This window comes from Pagrus major, chromosome 7, assembly GCF_040436345.1.
Source record: "Pagrus major chromosome 7, Pma_NU_1.0".
NCBI classification, from domain to species: Eukaryota; Metazoa; Chordata; class Actinopteri; order Spariformes; family Sparidae; genus Pagrus; species Pagrus major.
Window position 1 is genome coordinate 22152954 of NC_133221.1, and position 22358 is coordinate 22175311.

The 22358-nt window shown below is 39.2% G+C and overlaps 2 protein-coding genes across 2 annotated transcripts; one reads left to right on the plus strand and one right to left on the minus strand.

Annotated features, from left to right (window-relative positions):
• Nucleotides 1–294: 294 nt before the first annotated feature.
• Nucleotides 295–11372, plus strand: LOC140999226 (serine hydroxymethyltransferase, mitochondrial-like). Its single transcript, XM_073469535.1, has 12 exons — nucleotides 295–371; nucleotides 1430–1624; nucleotides 4372–4451; nucleotides 4909–5109; nucleotides 6167–6248; nucleotides 6383–6505; nucleotides 6735–6874; nucleotides 7118–7280; nucleotides 8469–8568; nucleotides 9002–9157; nucleotides 9448–9555; nucleotides 10165–11372. Exons 1-12 carry the CDS (start codon nucleotides 339–341, stop codon nucleotides 10290–10292), a joined length of 1509 nt encoding a protein of 502 aa, XP_073325636.1. The 5' UTR covers nucleotides 295–338; the 3' UTR covers nucleotides 10293–11372.
• A 2811-nt stretch (nucleotides 11373–14183) lies between these two features.
• On the minus strand, nucleotides 14184–20311 carry ndufa4l2a (NDUFA4 mitochondrial complex associated like 2a). Its single transcript, XM_073470373.1, has 4 exons — nucleotides 20197–20311; nucleotides 16991–17076; nucleotides 15197–15257; nucleotides 14184–15100 (listed from the first exon to the last, which is right to left on the minus strand). The coding sequence occupies exons 1-4, from the start codon at nucleotides 20239–20241 to the stop codon at nucleotides 15044–15046; spliced, it is 249 nt and encodes an 82-aa protein (XP_073326474.1). The 5' UTR covers nucleotides 20242–20311; the 3' UTR covers nucleotides 14184–15043.
• Between the last annotated feature and the right edge of the window lie 2047 nt (nucleotides 20312–22358).

Below are 22358 nucleotides of genomic sequence, written 5' to 3' on the forward strand. Positions count from 1 at the left end.
ATATTCACTATTTGAAAAATATGATTTCTTGGCTCATTAATAATACAAAATAGATACATCTTTAGGGAATCATCTGTAGTTTTTGAAACACAGACTGAAATCAAGTGCTTTTTTACAATGGAAATGAATTGCTTGCCTGTACAGTGACTATGATTGATTAGATATTTCTTCTTCAAAGAACTGATACAGAGTGAAATGAAACATGATTTGCTGTTGTAGTCACTTTTATCGGTGAAACAAAGTCCGCTTGTCCTTGGCTCCCCTCCAGTACTGGTTTTACTCTCACCCTTTGCACCTTGAATAGTTTTCTGTTTTCCCAGCCCTCAGCTGTCGCAGACATGCTTTCTCTGTCATTACGGCAAACCTTACGGGTGAGTATATTTATTTTATAATGCATTTTGAGCTTTATTGACTGTATGTACAGGTCGACTTGTATCAACATTTGTAGATTTCTCTCCCAGCTCAGAAGAGCAGATATAACATTTTTATTGCAAACTAGGTCAACTTCTCACCTCAGATTACCTCAACTCAGATAGAAATGTCTGGTTTGAAGATTGTGTTATGTTTTCAATTTGTCAGTCCAGTTGTGTAAGTGTCACTGTGTCTGTTTGATAACTGTGTGATTTGAGTGTTAAAAGAGTGCTACTGTGTCCCAGAATATGTTTTTGTTGTTGAAAGAAAGTTGACTGTACACGCTACGCTTTATGCAAGACTTAATATACTCAAGGCTTAGGAAACATAATGAACACAAAAGATGAAAGGAGACTTGCTTCGCCGTATATTTATGCTTGAGCAGTAATCTCTCTATTAGGCCAAAGTAACACATACTGTAGTTACGCAACTATCATGCAGCTACAAGCTGCTTCAACAAACAAGACCCTGATAAATAAGTCAATGCATGTGCGGCTGGCCCTCTTTTTACTTTCCATGTCCAAGGTTTTCCATAACCACTCCAATGATTAACACCTTTGCTTTTTCACAGCCTTTCATTTAATGGCTTGTTTAGAACATCAAAAGACACATTATTCTATCCCCCTTGTTTCCAAACCCCCGGTGCAAAGTATTATAATTTTGAGTGATGAAAGCGTTTTTGCACAGACTCACTGTTACTGAGGTTTTCAAAAGACACCAAAGGAGCAATCTTGGACAACAACAACAAAAAGAAACCCCCCAGAAACTCACAATAGAGAGTTGCATCAAATCCTATGACTTAGTATTTGTCTTCTCATTAAGCCTTTATTGACTACACTGAGTCGTTAAATGGAGCAGCACGTTTTGAGAAATACTGCACCATATCTCCAGGGTCCTCCCACACAGAATTTTAAACATTTTCTTACATTTAATTCCTGTGATAGAACAGTTTTACAACCACTGTTCATAGGATTTAGTTGTTGACTGAAATTATGTGTTCATCCACCACACCATGCAGCCCCTCTTCCTCAGGGCTTCAGGATGTTTGGGCCGGGAGGGGCAGGTCACAGTGGAGTCATGCAGGCGAGGCCTCAGCAGTGCTGGTGGATGGACTGGACAGGAGAGCCTGGCCCAGGACGACCCAGAGATGTGGAGCCTCCTGCAGCAGGAGAAGGACAGACAGTGTCGGGGACTCGAGCTCATCGCATCAGAGGTGAGGCCTCCACATAAAGAGGAGAGAGACAGAAGCGGCGGAGAGGAGATATCTTGTGTTTCATTATCTGTTTGAATCACATTCATTTATAATTCTCAATGTTTTGTTACAGTTATCATTAACTATTGATAAGGTTAGTTGACTTTAGAATCATTGAAGCCATTGAAGCGTATTCAAACTGAAACTGATGGGTGGAGAGAAATTGTAAGTAAGAATAATTTATTTAGAATAATGAGGAAAAAATTATTAAAGTTTCATACACATCCCTGAACCAACTACATGTACAGTAATGGCACAAGGACAACAGGACCTTAAATTTGTTTTAAAAGCACAGTGCAACAAGATTTGTAAAACTGAAGCAATGACCTAGGGAAAATATTTGTTTTCCATTATTGTAAATGGATCAACACTTGCTATCTAACCCAGCATTTAATATGTTACATCTGTTGTAAAATTCTGTTGCATATTAAACCAGGCCTACAACATGAGCTGGGTGGTCTAAATGTATAAAGAGATCGGCAACAGTTCTAGCATTGCATATCAGCACAATAGCCTCACCCTCTGAAATTATTCCGGTAGCTCCTGAGGTAAAATAAAAACAATCCATTGTGGCTCACAAGAATGTCCATACACTTGGGAAAATAAAACAGATAGCTGGCCAATGTGTTTTCAATAATATTCAGCTTACTAGTTCACTGTAATAGATTGGTGCCGCAGTGACTTAGCACACACGTTGTTAGCTTGCTCACATGATTGCACGAGGAATCAGGGGCAGACTATCGTCGATGTTGTTAAATCATATAGGGTTTTTTGCATTCACTGTATCTCTGCTAATAATATGTTGGATTCATGTTAATGTGTTTATCAGACACATTTACATTTTTTAACATTTCAAAGCTTTAAAAATATTATCAAACAATAATGTGGCGGCCCCTATGCAGTTACTCTGGGGACATCCTAGGGGTTGTGGACCTCCTGTTGAAGACCCAGGGTACATAGAGTTACTATAACAGATGTTGGCAGTGTACTTTATGTAACCTTCTCAGGGTTTCCAGAGTTTCTTGATTATTTACAAAGCAATTAAAAACCATAAGTTGACGCCTTAACTTGGTGATCAAATGAAGAAAAAAGCTTAAAAAGTTATACTTACAACCTCATATGTTTATTCCCATTATAAAAACACCACTCAGATGCAGGTTGTATGTAAACTATGGTGACCCATGACCATCGGTCTGGTGAGGACGATCAGTAGTGAAATGTTTGTTCAGTATCCTGCGTCACACATAGTCTGTGTGTGAAAGTGGTATAGGAAAAACAGCTGTGTTTTGACATATGAACTCTTACAAAGATTACTTTACAGCACTTGCAAAAGCCAAAATCTATTTATTTGAGTCTTTTTTTTCTCAGGTAAATTTCCTCTGTCTCGCCTGCTTGTCAGTAGATGAGGTTGTGCCACAATAATTACATTTAATAATCATATGCAATATGTGCAATAATTACTTTATGTGCAATTTAACTGTGAACTGGTGACCTGCAAAGTGTGGTTCATTACCTACATGGAATGCATTTAAAGATGTTGCTAATTATTCTTTGTGCTTTCCTGTAGACAGATTTCAGTATGTGAGACGGGAAGCAAGAAAAACAGCTTAGATTGAAGTGGAGCCTCCTTCAACACTGTAACCACAAGTCACTAGAGTTTCAGTTTCTAGAATTTTTCTTCAGAGAGTTCACTGAGATTTCCTTCCCATTTTTCCCCTCACATTTCACTGATTTCATTTAAGTGGAAGCTGTGGGAAAAGAAAGGAGCTTTCATTCTTTTATTCTCCAGCAATTATGTATCCACAGCACTATCAGTCACAATGACATCTGAAAGATTTTCATCTCCTTGTGCATGTGCTGTCAGTCGCCGCAGCAGGCTGACTCCCAATGGAGAGCCCCTGATTTTTTTTCTTCAGGAACACGGTCAAATGATCCCATTAGGTTGCCTTTGTGATTTCTGCCATTGATCTCTACATTTTATGTTGAGACAGAGGAGTATGGGCGATCACTTTTGGGTGTGTGTGTGTGTGTCGAGATAGTGTTTTGAGTTGTCATAGAGAGAGATTTATGTCACCTGTGGGACCGGTTATAAATCCCACTGGAATGATTGAGGGATCCCTGAACAGTGACAGGTTTAGTATAATAACAAGGCAGAGGGGGCGGCTGAGGAGGACAGAGGGAGACGGAGAGAGGGAGAAGATGAGCAGAAGTGAGAGGGGGAGAAAAAAGAGACTGAGAGACAGCGAGAAAAAATAATTCACTACTGTCTTTGGGAGATTTGACACTGTGCTGAACCTAGACTAAACTAGATCACCTATTATACTTGAATATTTTTAGATAAGCTAATTTAACTCATATTTGCAGCCTCTAGAAGAGGTTGTGATGAGCCTTTTGTAAGATTTATGCAACACATTTAACAGATTTAGTCTTCCCTGACTCTGGAGCATGTCTTATTGTTTTTAAATTGGTATTTGCAAGAGAAATGCTCACAGTTTAAACTAAATTGCATCGTGGATAACTCAAGTCTATACTGTGGTTGAAATGTATAGCTGGGTCTTGCTGAAAAACAGCAGAGGTGTTCAGTAACCCATCTCTAAGTAAATAAAGGTTATATTTGGATGGTGACAGTGTGCTGAATATATACGCATGGTAAAAAGTGTACGGACTGTGACTCTGGATCTTGACATTGTGCTTGTTTGTCCTGTCAGAACTTCTGCAGCCGTGCAGCGCTTGAGGCCCAGGGCTCCTGTCTGAACAACAAATACTCAGAGGGATACCCAGGACAAAGGTAAGTACACAGAGGGTACACTTTCCAAAATATATCATAACAATCATTACAAAACTTTAAATGCAATACGAAATAATAAGACAGAATATGAAACAATGAAACATAATACAATATGATGAAAGAAAAAGCTATGGCATAATGTGCTACAATGTCAAAAGATCCAGTATAAAACAATACCATTTGAAACAGAATGATACAATAAGATGTGATATGCTACAGTATGGTACACTATAATATGATACCATATGATACAAATCAATACAATGCAACACGGTACAATACAGTGTGATGCTAAACAATACAAAATGATAAAATGCATTACACTAAGATATAATACAGTATGATAACATACAATTTTACAATACCATACTATACAGAATGATACAAAAGGATACTTTACAATACAGTATGATACAATTTGATATGATACTTAATCAATGCCTTTTGTCTTTCTCAGGTACTATGGAGGTGCAGAGATTGTAGACAAGATTGAGCTGCTGTGTCAGAAGCGAGCGCTCGACACCTTCGGTCTGGACCCAAATCTGTGGGGAATCAATGTGCAGCCGTACTCCGGATCCCCCGCTAACTTTGCAGCCTACACGTCTGTACTGAAGCCTCATGACCGCATCATGGGCCTGGATCTGCCTGATGGAGGACAGTGAGTGAACATGTTGAAATCCAGAGTTATTTTTCAACTAACAATGTAACAACTGTTACGAAGCAACTGACCTGTAAATCTAATTATACCTGGGAGTACATTATTGATTTTGCTTGTTTGTTTTTTTGTTGTTGTTTTTTTTAACAAAAATGTGACAGTTCAGTTTAGATTAAAACATTTTTAGAGCTAGCAATCAAATTTGACTTTAATTGACCAAACATATGATAAAGATAACTCACTCACTATGTTCCGTAAAAAAGTACAAGTAATAATTGCTGATTTAGTAATAATGTTATGTGTCATCATAACAATGAATTATTAGATAATCTAACTGGATGCATTTATTTTATTACATTACAGGTTTCTGACAGTTATCACACTTTTGTTAAATGTGTCATGAAATGTTTTGACATTTTCCTGCATGAAACTAGATGTTTTAATAGGACTAAATGTCAAGAGGAATTAATGTAAATGACAAAGTGTTAGTCACACAGTCTGGAGTTGTCACAGTATACCAGCCTCTTTGAACTCAATGTATTTTTAAGTACATCAACAGAACGGTGGGAAATGTAAACAATAATTTTTCCAATAACACGCCTTTGACTCGTATTAGTGCTGCAGGTGATAGTTGAGCTGCAGACGTGAGACTTTTATTTAGTAGACACTATATACTTACAAGACGGCTGGCTGAAGTTGGTAGAGGTACAATAAGAAGACGGGCTGGATTTTGATATAAATTCATACAAAAATGATATATTATGAGTTAAAACAATAGACAGAAGAATGATACCCTTGTGGCAAAAGCAAACAAAATGAAACAACATAAGACCAACAATGTAATATCAGGAAGATCGAGTGTTTACATAACCAGATGAATTCATGTATAAGATCTGTAGATCAAAGTGAAGAAGGTTTTTGAAGCACCAAGACTCTGAAATTATTCTCATTGCTATATTTCATTACATATTTTGAACTGTTCATATTGAAGAGAAAGAGAGAGAGAGGATCTAGAGGTCAGAATAAGTTCACAACGTTATTTTTATTCCATTACATTCAGCCTTACCCACGGCTACATGACAGACACCAAGAGAATCTCAGCCACCTCCATCTACTTTGAATCGATGCCTTACAAGCTGGATGTGGGTAATTTGCTTGAATTTAAAATGTTTCAAATTCAACATTGTCAAAGTGATTCTGTGAAGAAAAACAGTTGACCTAGCTTTTGACTTTTGTGTGAATCTTCTCATATCCCTGTCGTACTGTATCATCTCAGCCCAAAACAGGTCTGATAGATTATGACCAGCTGGAGAAGACGGCCCGACTCTTCAGACCCAGACTCATCATAGCAGGAACCAGCGCCTACGCTCGCCTGCTCGACTACCCTCGCATGAAGAAGGTATGTCTTATGTCAGGAGTTATGTCTTTCTAAAGTACATGTGGTTTAAGTAGTTGTTTAAAATGTTTATATAGCCCTTAACTGTATGAAAAAGCAGTTTTTTTTAATTCCTTAAAGCACAAATATTTGAATATAAGGGAAATAAAAATAGGTTTTTCAAAAAAGAGAGAAAACAAGTTAAAAGAATGATGAAAGAATCACTCAATGTTTGTGACTGTGTGCGTTTCAGCTGTGTGTGGAGCTTAACGCGTACCTGCTGGCAGACATGGCTCATATCAGTGGCCTGGTGGCAGCAGGAGCTGTTCCCTCTCCTTTCGAGCACACTGACCTGGTCACCTCCACTACCCATAAGTCCCTGCGTGGGGCAAGGTGAGGGCCTGAATGTAGTGTGTGAATGACTTTTTCATTTGTCACTGAATAAGTGATATAGTAGTCTGGTCAAGGTAAAAAACGTTATTGAAAAAACAGTAACGATTGTACTTGATGTGACATGAGACCATGTGGCTTCGGATCGTAAACTAGAGCATAAATATAACAAACCATGCAGAATCGTACTGTTTAATGTCAAGTAAAAAAGGTTGTGTACACTAGCTTTTTCTCTTCACTCTGCAGGGCTGGTCTGATCTTCTACCGGAAAGGTGTGCGGTCTGTGGATAAAAAAGGTCGAGAGGTGACCTATGACCTCCAGGACAGGGTGAACTTTGCCGTGTTCCCATCACTTCAGGGAGGACCTCACAACCATGCCATTGCCGGGGTGGCCGTCGCTCTCAAACAGGTCCAGATATCAACTTTAGGGCCCCATCCCAATACACACCTTGCCCCTTCCTCTTAGCCCAACCCCTCCGTTTTGCTTGTCCAGGCCTAGGGGAGGGTGTCATGGGGTAGGACAAGGTGTTAGGGCTATATGGCTGTCAAACACAGGTTTTTCAGGGGTGCCCTTCAAACTGAGGGTAATGATAACTCTGTCATTTCCATGTATAATGGTCCAATCGCTACAAGTTTGCTGATGACTCTGTAGCTTAAAGTTAAGTTGTTATTGCTGATTTGTGCATGACATCAATGTTGCATTCCCCCCGTGATGGCATAAGACAGGTGTAATTTAAATAAAGTCCAGCAGCGAAGTTGCTGCTCTTGGTACCGCTTCTCTAAAACCAAAGATGAAACCCAAAGATGGTGCCAATTTAGTCCACTGAGAACTGCCCACCTGGCACATACAGCAAAAAAAATTCTAGCTTTGTGGTTTACTTCCTGGTTACATGACCCACTGAATATGGGCAGTAGAGTTTCTCCCACTGGCCCCACCCATCAGTTATCGTCTGCACATTGACTTCACATTGTGATGGCGTCAGGGATTTTAAAATCACTTTTCTCAGCTCGAAGGAAGAAAAAAATTGTGTCATAATTGACCTTGTTTGTAGTTCAAGGTGTCAACAGTTGTACAGACATCTCCTTTTTAATATTGCTCTATGGGGAAAATGTTTGTACGGTCGCAGAGGAATGTTTCGCTGCAATACCACAGGTGGCCACTTGTCAGAACTGGAAGCAAAGCTGAGCAGCGCCGTCATATCCAGGTCTATAATACATTCATGGTGCAGACTGGCAGGGTAGGAGCACGGTGTGGCCAGGTAATGAAGCAAACGCCAACAAAGTAAACACCATCCACTGATAACGTATGAGGGTCTTGTAGGGTTGTCCCATTTCATAGGGGGAGAATTCAACAGCTATCCTTTCTAACAGGGGCACTTGAAAATGAGGAGTAGAGGGTAAAAATTGGAAGTGGGATTGAGCCTAATTATTAATATTCATCAATAGAAAAGCAAATAGGAGAGAAAATCCTTTGTGAAAACTTGGCACATTTTGAACTGCAGCTTATTTTCAGCAGCTCATGTATAAAGAGTTACTTGTCATCTGGAGTGTCCTGATATCGTCTTTTCTTTATACCGTGTAATTTCTTTCTCTGCAGGCCTCCACTCCCATGTTCAAACAGTACATCGCTCAAGTGATGCTGAATGCCAAGGCCATGGCTAATGCTCTGTTGAAGAAAGGCTACACCCTAGTGTCCGGTACAGAGTGCTTTTTATGTTTATTTTTTGTGTACAAAACATATAAACATATAAAGAAAGTTAATTTGTTTGTTTTTTTCACTGACTATGAAATTAGATTTAGCATCTGAAGTATTATTGCATTTCTACGACTCATAATACGTGATGCAATTGCTTTTGGATAGTCTCTCTATTTGCTTCGACCTCATTTGCATTCTGTTATTATGACTTTGGAAGAGTTTACTTAAGCTTCCCTTGACAGCTGAATGGGAAAAAAGCCATTATTACGAGGAATTTTAAAGGAATGATAAGTTTATCGTTGCCTGTATGAAGGTTTGAGTAGAGAGTGGAGGGAAATGAAAATGTATCTCACTGACACATTTTCCCCTGAACTGAATATAATTATACCATTAACCAAACTAATATCTCGCTCTCCTCCGCCTCCTCCTCTCAGGTGGAACAGACAACCACCTAGTCTTGGTTGACCTTCGAACTCGTGGGATGGACGGGGCTCGAGCTGAGAGGGTGCTGGAGCTGGTGTCCATCACCGCCAACAAGAACACCTGCCCTGGAGACAAGAGCGCTCTGACTCCAGGAGGACTCAGACTCGGTATTCATCAGATTAGTGACTTTAAAGCTTGTGTTGGTCAGCGGATTGTTGTTGGTGAAGAGCTGCAGGAGTGGAGGTTGTTTGGGCAAAATCTGTCAACCAGTCAGTCTTCCTGCCTTTCTTCTCTCTCTGTGTATCTTTGTCCTTTGTCCCTCCGTCTCTCCATCAGTCTGTCAGTCAATCTGTCAGCGTGTCTCTCTCAATCGTACGAGTCTTAACCTTTTTATTAACTTTATCAACAGTGATCGTCCTAATATCGTCATATCTTCATTTTTTAAATTCTCTTACAGGAACTCCAGCTCTGACATCCCGACAGTTGAAGGAGGCAGACTTTGAAAAGGTTGTGGAGTTTATTGATGAAGGGATTCAGATCGCGCTGGATGTGAAGAAGAAGACTGGTGAGAGAGGAAGACATTTCTCTGTTTTGAGTAGACTTTTGATTTATCCAGTGAGAGTGGTGGAGTTTGACAATTTATATACTGGTAGATACAATATGGTGACATACTGTCTGTTCAGAAGGCTTTCTCATGGTTTATGACCGCTGTGTTTTTTCATAACATAATATTTTTACAAATATAAACACAGTTGCCAGTTTATGAACAGTTCTGCAAGAAAGCCCCCTTTATTAAATGTTCAGGGTTTGTGAAAATGATTGCTGCAAATACATATTTTTATTTAAATTGAATACACCATCTTTAATTCTTTGGTCAGCTTTAGTTATTAATGCATAAATGAATCAATGCCTTTATGGTTTTTTGAGATATTGGAGGGATTGTCCTACATTTCCCCTCAGAGTGATGGTCCAAAGAAAATATTAGTAATGCTGGAGAGAGCCTTGCTTTTCTTTTTTTTTTTTTTTGTTTTTAAGATAAACATAATGTTCAGCCTGCCTACCTATTTTTTGTACATTCCCTAACAGGTTTTTAAGCACATGCCAGGGACAGATCCACAATTTTCACAGCGTTGCAGGATATTTTTTTAACAGATGTATTTGAAATTATCAACAGGAAATCTGGCCAGTTTCAAGTCCTTCCTGCTGGAGGACTCAGAGACAGTGTCGCGCATCGCAGAGCTACGCCAGCGGGTGGAGCTATTCGCCAGGCCCTTCCCCATGCCTGGATTCACTGACCACTAATAACAACACATGCACAAGGGCAGTTTCCCCATCACATCACGGACAGATGCTTAATCCTTCAGAGCTCCTCTAAAATAATGGTCACTGTCAAAGTCTGAAAAAGTCATATATAAGTCATACTATTATTAAATGTCAGTAACACTTTAAATCCCGAATTTGGGATCTATTAGCATGTATAAACGTTTAATAAATGATTTAAAACAGACTTTAATGTCTTTGTAAGCAGTTGTAAGTGTTAATTAATGCATTTGTCAGAAACTATCACTCCTTCTGTGATGCATTCATTAGTAGAGGCCAGTGTAAAAACAGATGGATAATTTATAACTGTTGACAAATACATTAATAAACACTATCTGTTTATAACTACTTTATAGTTTGTTAAGTACCATTTATTTAAGTTACTATATCGAGGACTAGAAGTGTCTCCTGAATGTCTTATGCTCCTTATGAAGTGATACAACAGTTATGAGGTGATGTAAAAACTGAGAAATGTTTCACATCAGCAGGTTTCATTGGCACCCTACTTATTACAGTACTGTGCAAAATCCCCACTCCCAATCAGGTGTGTACCTGCAAGACATGGAAAATTATTGGGGGGGGGTTGCAGGCGACTGATGATGAGGCTGATAATGATGAATGCTTTTCCATCAAGACTGTTTTCAGTGGCCTAAAAATGTTGAACGGTAACACGTGAACTTTTAATCACATTAACAGCTGCTGCACTTGCTGTCATACATTTTCTAGTTTCACACAGGACCTTGAGTGTTTTAGGTATTTGGCTTATTGTCACTAAACTATTTTTAGAGGCCTTATCAGTGTCAGGTTTTGTCCAGGCCTTGAAAAACTCATAGCAGTTGTTTTGGGAATCAAACACACGCTCAGCTTACACTTAGAAAACCATAAATCGAAAAGGGGAAACAGCAAAAAACATTTTAAAACTATGTTTTTAGGGTTTTTTTTTGTATACTACCTTTCCATCTTCTATAACTTCACTTTGCTTTGTATTGTAAAGGATTTGTGGAGAATGTACAATGTATGTACATCTGTACATCTTCATTTCAATAAAAAAAAAAAAAAAGGGACCCTGAATGTTCAGGTTTGTTGAATTTTCTCTGTTGTCACCTGCATGAATACCTGCTGCTCTGTGACACACAAGTTCACTTGCTAGAGGCAGATGATTTATGTTTACAGTGGCAGGAGGGAGGAGACTCTGCAGTGTTTATTAACACTGATCCGTGTTAAGCTGCTGGCACTTCCTCTTACTGTCACCCTCAGGGAAAAGTCCAGAAAAACAAAATAAATGTCGATCTTTATATAGTGACAGTGGAAAATGGTTGGAGCCAGAGCTTCACATCCTGAGAAAAACCTTTACAGTAACTAATGACGTTTATTCAACCAGCTGATTTATCTTATAAAGACTTCTGATCTCCACTGGACGGCCGGTATTATTTTCTATGTGAATGAATTTTGAGACCTTCATCACTCAGCCATCTGCAGAATTTCCTACTCCCTTTGATACCATTTTTATTTTTCTGATACCGTCTTTTTACATCTCCCTGCAAACCCACATTACATAATGCTTACAAACACAGGCAGTATTATATTTTATACATGAGAAGATGAGAACATTATGTAACACCAGAGTCCTTCACTGTCCTCGCAAAAGCCTCACAACATTTGTTCAAACGCTTCCTCTCCCACTGTTTCTCAAATTGCTGCAGTCAGATCTTTCTACTCTTGGATAAAAAAGAGTCGGCCTCCTCTTTCTCTAACTCTGAAATGACAAACTTTGTTGTTATTTTATTTTGATGTATTTATTTCTTATTCTGAAAGGAAAGTTTCCTCTGAAGTCTTTTATAAAGCCAGCTTTGCAACATGAAGCGCTGCTGCTGCCTATTGGAGCACTAAATATTTATTTCAGTGAGGAACTGAATGGACTTTTGTTTCATGGCAGACGCCTTTGTGTCCCTCTCCGCTCCTCGGCCTGTCCTTCCAATTTTCCGGTTGAAGGTTATTGCTTCAGCTTCTGCCAGAGGAATGTGTCCCCTCCACAGAGACTGTCCAGCTGTATCACAGGTCAAAGGTCAGGGAAGCTCTCAGCTCTGTCGTCAGAAAACACATAACCAAACACACACACACACACATGCAGCATCACAACACAAGTAAAGACTCATCCACTTCATCTTTGTGCTTGTTTCTCACGACCTGACAACTCCTTTGACTCGGTGTGTGTGTATTTCAAGGCCTTTGACTATCCTTAGGGAAATCATATGATCCCTCATGTTCCATCGTTCGAGGTCTCTAGCCCCTCTTCTTATTGCCACAACAATCCCTGTGGTGTTTAAAGGATTTTTTTTTTTTATGCCCGCTGCTCTTTCTTCTCTCTTCATTCGCTCTTTTACTTGAAATATGGGGAAGAAATGAGATGAATATGAGCTTAGAGAGCTGAAGAGAGGTCGTAAGAGGATGAAACATGAGTCTCACCTTCACTGAACAAAGCCTGTAAGACTGAAAGGGTTTGTTTTTAATTTATCCTTCAGAGGTGGCAAGGGTACTGCTGTGGAATTCATTAAAAAAAGAGAGAACAAAAAGGAGGGATAAGCACTGTGTGTCAGTGTTTAATATGACATGGATTCAGTCTCCAAAAAGTTAGTTTATACCATCCAGTTACAAGTCAGGGATTGACAAATCCTTTAGTCTACTGAGAGTTCCCACTAATGTATATTTCCTCGTACATCACTCCCGTCTCACTGAAGAATAAAGCAAGAATGGAGGAAGCAGAGTTGGGTATGAAGAGAGAGTTTGATTACTTCAAAATATTAATTATTTTTAAAGATCTCATGTGGTTTTAGATAGAACACTATTATGCTTTTTTTGTTTTTCTTTCCTTTCCTTCAGTGTTTTATGTAGGTTGTGTGCATGTAAAAGGTCTTGAAAGTTAAAAAGCCCAAGTTCCCCACCAACGGGAGCTCCTCCCTCCCACAGAAAACACTACTCCTGAAACACCCCGTCAGTCGTCTCGCCTTTGATTCCCTGACTTCTTGACATCATTACCTCGCCATGTCACACATTTGAATAATTTATGCCTATGTTCAGGGTAGAAGTGAAACTAACTTGGAGCTGAAAACACAACAGAGCCGGTCAGAGACATGGTGAGTGGTGCTGGTTCAGGCATGTGTGAGCTGACCAATCAGAGCAGACTTCGTATGCAGGAGGGGGGCCTTAAAGAGATAGGAGCTAGAACAGAGTGTTTCAAACAGAGGGTGAATACAGTGCTGCAGCACTGGACAGAATGAGAAAACTGATGTGTTTTTTGAGCATTAAAGCATTTAAACCTATTCTGGTAGTAACCAAGAATAAAATCAGTAACCTGAAAATGAGCATAATATGTCTCCTTTAAAAGTCACTGTGAGTAACACCTGATTCACTTCATCATATACATGGTATACACAGTGTATGCTTGTGTCTGCAGTATACCTGGATGTCGACTGGTGTGTGTGTGTGTGTGTACTTAGGTTGAACACACTGTGCTCTGCTGTCATACATCAACACCATGCTGGGTGACTGCTCAGCATCCTGCCACCACTGTAGCTGATCAAAGGGTTGCTGTCACACACACTGGTAGATAAATACACACGCACACACACACACACACACACACACACTAAATATGGTCTTACAAGCACCAATCAGGCTGCAACGTGACAGCTGCACTGCCGACAGATGGATCTGCTCCATCAGAATTACTGATTGTGGAAAAAGATCTGTATCTCCGTTCCATGCAGGTGTTTGAGGAAAATTACCTGTCTGTCTGTCTGTCTGTCCGTCTGTCTGTCTGCATGTGTATGTGAGACGGTGCAGATTGGCAACAAACTCTTTTGTATCCAAACATGAATCAGACAGTTTATTTATTGAAAGAATACATCCCAGTTTGTGCATCTTTGACTTTTTTTTTCAAAACTTACACAGTGATCACTAAATTTAGTGGCTGCTAAACCTGCAATCATGTGCCAGTTATGAAGAAACACACACACAGTCGAGTCACGTTAAAGCGCTGCAGCAGGCTTAAAGGTTGCTTTAGTTAAAGCTTCCCACAGACAAAGACATTTTCTTGATTTTTATATTCAAGCTGACCATTTTGAAATGCTTGCTATATGGTTTTAGATTATTTTTATGTATTTTTCTCTGTTCAAGGCAGATGTTTGTCTCCATTTATTTCTCTGTGGTATAAAAATCAATGTGCAGACTCTTGAAGCTTATTTGCATGCTGCACTACAGGTTTTGTGAGTCTGATCATTTGTTTATATATCTCACAGAGGTGAATAGAAACCAATAGATGCCTGAAACATTCAAAATAATACACTGAAATTTCTAAAACATGGCCACATTAGATTATGTGCATGTTATGTAGTATCCCTTATTTGTGTTAAATAACAAATAGCTTTAAGAAATAGCAAGTCAAATGTTACCATATCCTGTTGGTTGCTCCTCAGTTCATGAATATATCTCTCCTGCAGAAGTGTGAGTATGTAGAAATACTACATAATTAACTTTTTCCGTATTCATATGTGCAGTCAGAATGCATTCACTGACAATCCGGGTCACTATTACCAGAAAGCCAGCTGCTTTGCAAAAACCATACAGGTGCAGAGACACTAAAGTGTTACAGATCCTGATCTAGGATCCATTTGGCCTTCCACCTGCAGAGAGGACTTCAAAGGGAGGAAGGGGAGAGGAGGCTGGTGAGTGACTCAGAACTCAGGTCCCTCCTTCTTCAGGTTCTTGTAGTCCGTCTCGATGGCCACAAACTGGGGAAGAAGAGACATATAAGTCAAATCACACAATCAGAATGTCATCCCAGTTTCCTAACACTGAGTACTTGTATGTGTAGTGTGCTGTCTTACCTTGTACTGGTATGTGGGGTCAAGTTTATTCCATGGCTCAGGGTTATTGGTCTTGTTCCAGCTAAACACACAAACAGGCGTGAACTGGGAGAAGTTAGGCTCTTAGGGAACCTAGTAGTGATCTGATACTCCTGAGAGCGGCATTATTTCACCCCTGCTTTGATAGATTATGTGCAAAAAATGAAATAAGAAAAATCGCAAAAGTTGGGGTCAGATTCAAACTCAGCGGACAGAACCACCAAGACACTCTTAAATGTATCAAGCATGTATACACAATTACTGCTGAAATGAAAGAAATGGGTAACAATTTACAATAAGGGACACAAAACTTTTTGTAGTTACTTGGGAACAAATGAGGAACTAACTGCTAGTTAATCATTAGTTAATGAGTGACTCCTAACCCAATTTCATCTGTAGCTAATGATTAGGTTATGATCAGTTATGTTTTGGTCATATTGATATCATTTTTATGTAGATAAATTGTTTTTAAAAGTAAAAATTCTACAGAGCTTGTAGAAATGTGCAGAATAAAATAATATCTTTTCCCTAAAAATATTATAACGATTGTGAATTAATAATTTTTTAAAAATTGTCGGGTCCAAAATGATTGTTATGTTTTTGTGAGCCAATAGTATAAAAGGTTTATCCCGTGGTATCTGTGTTTCATCAATATCAAAAGTCTTGGTAGTTGCCAGTTTGGGGAAAAAACTGCCATAATGTTAGCTAACTAGTGATAGCAACGTTAACTTTAGCAAGGGTTAGTAACGTTAACATTAGCTAGCATTAGCAATATTAACTTTAGCTAGCTAGTGTAAGCAAGGTTAATATTAGCTTGTGTTAGCTACGTTAACATTAGTTGACTGAGTGGTAACCACAGACTAAATCATTACTACATGAGTCCATGTGCTTTCATTCCTGTTTTGTTCCTCACTTGTTACGCGATTAACTAATCATTAACTAGTAATAAGCTATACATTTGGTTTTAGGAGTTACTCATTAACTATTGGTTAACTGGCAGCCTGTTCCTCATTCGTTTCTACTTTGTTTCCAAGTAACTTCTCAAAATTTGCGTCCCTTGCTGTAAAGTGTAACCAAGAAATGATGAGAGACCTGTGAAGAGACAAGACAGTGCACCACACTGTGAGCCCTTGTAAAAAGCTCTTCACTGAGTCTGCTATTATTGGAGCATATTTAAGGGTAAATAAACAGCTGTGATACCAGCAGCAGGAGAGGAAGTTGAAGCAAGAGGCAGTTCGAGGGGGAAATGGAAGCGAGGGATCCCTGTGGTCAGTAACAATCATAAAACAAATCTCTCTGCTTAATGAGGGATTAAAAGTATTCATCTGCCCATGATATGTTTTGTTAAAACGTTAAAGCAAATCTGCATGCAGGATAAGAGGAAGGAAGTTTAATTAGTCTAAAATCCATCTTTTCCTTGTTTAAATAAATAACGATGTCTGCCTTCCTGTGACCATTGGGGGCCCCTTTATTTTTCTTTGGATACTGCAGTGTAATTGTCCTCAAATAAGGTGAAAACAGAATTTAACAGATGTGTGAGCCAGGGAAACACATTTATTAACAAGCTAATTAGCGGTTTCTTTGTTCAAACTGATGCCTTTGATCAAAGAGTGATTGACAAATGTGTTACCTAATGCTTCACCACTGACAAAACATAGACGTTTATATCATTTGGCCGGTTACTGTTTAGTCATCCATGAAAGAGTTTTTTGATTAATCAAATATCATACTGACATATTATTATTAGAGGTCACAGGAGAATTTGAAAGTCCTTACGTGACGTGTGGTCCTTTGGCCAAACGGATCAGATACAGAGATGCACCACCCATTCCCAAACAGATGAAGAAGAACTGGGGGATGAGCTGCAAAGAGAGAATCAAAAGATCAAGCTTCTTAACGACAACACGACATATAGAGTATACAGATTATGTTTACTGTTGAGGTAACAGCAAAACTGTCTGAAGCAACACATCTCTTTCATTGATTGACAACACCTGCTGATTGAACCTCACAGGATCAGAGGAAACAGAGAGTTCCTGTTCCTTCCATCAGTGTTTGTCTGAGTGAAATCCTAAATTTAGTCTGCTCAGTATTCAAATTGTGTCTTATAGTCAGTGGTGGAAGAAGTACTCAGATATCATTAGCATCAAAATATGAAAAGCAAAAGTACTCATGATATAGAATGGCTCATTTAAGAACGATGTATGTAATTAATAATTGTAGAAGTGTTAGGGGTAAATGTACTTCAGTATTAATGAAGTTAAAGTGCTTCCGGTAAAGACCTTTATTGGAAGTGTGCTCTCACTGCTCACTGCATAGCTGTGTACCTACATGTGTAATGAGGGCAGAAGAGTTAAAGTCCACTAGCTGCACACGTTTCTTTTTTGTTTTTAAGTCTGATTTGCTGCTCATAAAAAGCAAACTCTGCCAGATAATAAGCCTGTCGTATGTCAGAGTAACTCCTTTTCTACGTTGCATCAGTATGAAGCAGTCAGCTTCACCCTCATGACTCTTGTCATGTCGCTGAACATCTCAGTGAATATGCAAATATAATTCTTGGATTTAAAAAAGGGCAGACGCAGCATTTTTCCCAAAGTCAACCCACTTATTCAACTATAAGAAACTCTCCTCTGAATCATATGCCAACCATCAACAATAACACCAGGGAAAAACTCATTCTACATCATTTTAAATTACACTTAGTTTTCATAAGGCAACAATTGTCTGGTGAAGTAGCTGAGATTTGCTGCAGCCTGCTGTTTGACCTGGCGCACACTTGAGTTGACACTTCCTGTCTCCAGATTATAGTTACTGTAACAGCGTCGGTCTGAGCAGCTGATCAACAAACAGCTTTGAGGATTAACTGCTGGCCTGCTTCTGCTGCGTCACCCTCCTACATCCCAGTGAACCTGCTGACACACAGTACTGTGGAGCTGTGGGAACTAACTACAAGTATATTTACTCAAGTACTGGACTCAAGTGGAGCTACTTTTTCTTTACTTCACTATCTTTATTCAATGCCTCTTTATACTTCTGCTCCACTACATACATATATCATTATATATTACATTATTACGTCATTATGTGCTGATGCTTCAATGCTCAATGTTTTAAAGTATCCATGTTTTTACTATTATGCATGAGTTTTACTTGTCACAGTAATTTTTACATTGTTTTATTGGTACTTTTACTCAAGTAAGGGACCAGAGAGATAAATAGCCACTGATTATTCTACAGCGAAACGACTGAATAATCATTATGTCTGTCTATAATTCTGTCTGTCTGCCAAACTCTGTCGATGTGGCTTACTGTTTATTTGCCTGTCTGACTCTGTCCGTCTGTCTCTCTCCCATTCAGATTAGCACATAACAAACTTGCTTTTAACAGTCTAAAGCTGTTAAAATAAACTCCACCTTCACCGGCTACAACCTTAAAGTACAACACCGGCAGGGGCCATTTTGCTGCATAACAGGCACGTCTACCTTTGATATTTCAAGTACATTTCATTTTTAATTTAATATGTTGTATCACAGTAACATTGTAGTACTATTCCACTGGAACTTAAGTAAGTAAAAGATCAGACTATTTCTTCCAACACTAGAGGACTTTACAGTGTGTAAGATGGCAAAATAATCATAGTCATCCAAATGTACCTTTGATTTTTTTTCGTTTTCAAGATGCATGATGGTAGTTAGCAACATCATCGATTGTAATCTACCTTTCCCATTTACACAAATCGATTTTATAAGTGTGTGACAATCCTCAGATACTATCTGACCATTTGTGTGGCTGAGTTTCCACCTTCTGTCACTCTTAAACTTTCTGACTCTCTCTAAAAACAGCCTGTCTCTGTCTGTCTGTCTGTCTGTCTGACTGTTGTAACTTGATCAAGGAGGTTTGTAGAGGCTCACAGGGATTTGCTCCCTGCAGCTTCTCTCCCTCCCCACACTGTCTGTCTCTCAGCCTGTCTGTCTGTCAGGATGATAGACCATATCAATGAGCTCTGGTAGAGTCTCATAGGGATTTCCTCCCTGCAGCTTCTCCCTCTCTCCCTCTCCCTCTCCCTCTCCCTCTCTCTCTCTCTCCCTCTCTCCCTCTCCCTCTCCCTCTCCCTCTCCCTCTCTCTCTCTCTCCTCTCTCTCTCTCTCTCTCTCTCTCTCTCTCTCTCTCTCTCTCTCTCCCTCTCTCTCCCCCCTCTCTGTATCTCCTGGGAGGCTGATGACAAGAAGTTAAAACTCTGTCACTTGGCTCTCTGACAGTGAAGCTGGTTAAAAGTGCAGAAATAATCCCGTCCCCTGTAGGAACAACTTGTATTTTTTAATTTATTTTATTCCAGTTGCTCACATCCTAAATGCTTAGATTTTGTCAGTTTAGATTTGGGAGGTTCGTAGAAGTCTTGGGTGTGTTTTCTTAAGCCTCTTGCAATTTGGCTTGATTTTCAATGAGCCACTGGAGCAACTTAACACGCTGAATTACAGTTCAGATAAGATTAGATAAGACGAAATTAGACTGATCTCTTGACCCATTAATTTACCAACAGCCTACAAACCCTGCAGGTAAACATCAAGTGTGTCTGCTGTATTTTATGAACTAAAGCTAGAACTTAAGTCAAAATTGAGTATAGCATTTTATTAAACATTTATTTCATGGTGCAAATCTTTTATACCAAAAATCAATACATACATTTTCAGAGGATGTGATTCATATTATAGTGATATCAGAAAAGACAAACATATTACAATTGGGTTAGTAGCCAATACAAAAACTGAATTCTAGCCTGTTTTTAAAAGCCTAACCAAGGACAGAGGCACATTGTAGCCGGAACATTTAAGAAAATGAACCATACAGAAGTTTGTTTTTCATCTCAGTTTTCACTCAAACTTAAGCTACATGTTAAAACATCTTTGAATATGAAAACAAGTTGCTGTGACTGATATTCAAGTACTATAAAGAAAGAAAGTTATGAAATAAAAACTACTTACGCCAGGATGCTTCTTAGCATGCTCTACTGCTGTCCGAAATATCATTGCTCCAGTTTAAGAATACAATTATTCAGAGTCAATGTTTCAGACCCTTGTCATCAATAACCAAAGCTCGGACAGGCTTTACAGTGGACCTGTTGCTCTCTGCATGAGGAGGGAGGAGGAGGAGGAGGAGGAGGAGGGGGAGGAGAAAGAGCTCATTAACATCTTATTACAGCTACTTCTGCTCCCTTGTTGGAGTTATTTGGTTGAGCTGGACAATGTGCAACGGTTTATATTCAACCGATAAGGTTTCATCCTTGTAAATGTTCATCACTATCCAAGTCAGAAACATTTGATTCTCATATCAGGGTGTTCAATCAGAAGAAGTTGTGTAAGCTCCCACAGAGAGCACAGAGGCTCCCTCATTTCCTTCACTGCAGTTTGAAGACTTCTTGGCCCTTTGGGAGCCCACTGGAGGAAGTGGAAAAGCATACAAACAGCGTCCTTTTAAAGGCCATGGGAGATTGTCTGAGTCTTAATTTGCTTAAATCATATCAGCAAAAATGTATACAGTACACATCCTGAAAAATAATTGAAAGCTGCTACAAGAAAGCAAGACCAAGAGAGAGATCTAGACACAGGAATGAGGCGTCTCGAGGTTAGAACGGTACTGCTCTGCCCATTCTGTTTCTCAATAATGACGTTCACCAAATGTTCAATAAACTATTGCTAAGAAAACAAAAACTGAAAAGATCATGAATTATATATAAAAAATGTACACAGAAGTCTGATGTTGTTTCATGGACCATTCAAGCTGCATCATCTTTAAAACACCCTGTCACTTTTGTCTTCTCGGGACACTCAAAACAATATAAATATGTATCACAATCACCATGTCTGTACCATTTAAGGACTTATCAAAGGGCCGGTCAGGACAGTGAGTGTGGAAACTCAGCTTGTTGGCCATTGATTGCAGGAGAAGGATTAATTTTAAGTAGCTGATGTTTAAAATGTTGGGTAAGTTAAAGGGAAACTGTCTCACCAAGTGCAACAAAGGTGGTTCAGCTTGGAAATCCTGGAAGATTATCAGCTGTGAACCTGAGAAACATCCTCATCTGAAATCGTCAAATCTGGAAACCACATAAAAATATACCAAACCAAACCTGTAGATGCCTCATGCCTTCACATTAACAGCATTTTTTTAACAGCTGATAATTTCACCTTGTTGCACAATCGCTCTCAACCCCAAAAATGGTCATATAAACCTAAAAATAAAACGCTCCTGTGTAAACATACTGAAACAAAAACTCTCAGTCTGTTTAATGGGCCTGTGTCTGTGATTCATCCCCCTCCAGTTTAATATGAAGATACAACAAAGACAATTCAGTTTGGCACAGGAACATTTCACGTCCGTCTTTCCTCAGACCTTAAGACAACGTTAAGGTCACACATACTTCATCAGGAGAAAATATATATTTATTGTAGTGGTATATTAGAAACACAACATTTACAGAAAATATTAGGTAAAGTATCAAACTCGAGGTTCAGTTTTGTGATAACAGCAGAGAGTCATTATAATGACTGAGACAGGGTGTGTGTATGTGTGTGTGTGTGTGTGTGTGTGTAATGGGAGTCAGATCTTTTGCAAGTAAGTTCCAAATCAGGCTTCACCGTGTCCGACCAAGACTCATTGACATGGAGAGAAACTGTGAGACACTTCACCCAAAATCTACCTTTTCAGTGTGAAACACCCGCTGGACCCCCTGCAGACTTGAAAGTTGGCGCTGAAAAGTTTGTAGTTGGATTTAAGTCTCTTACAAAGTACTCCAATCGAGACAAGTTCTCACAAAGTATTTAAACATCCACAGGAACTTCTCAAACTGCTCCTGCAACAGCTTTTCCTCTAGATATGGATAAATGCATGACTTTTGTATCCTCCCTGAACACGTATGGGTGGACAATAGAAGATTAATGCTGAAGAAATAGTTTAACTTGTCTGTTCATATTTCATTATTATTTCCCACTCCATAAACCTCTCAATATTGGAATCATTTGTCAGTGATATGAATTCAAGCTGACAACAGCCTCCGTTATCTGAGAAGGAAACTACAAATCTTTAACAGGCACTTTTCAAGACTACAGGGGGAGAAATTTTATCCTCAAAAGAGGTCAGGTCAGGG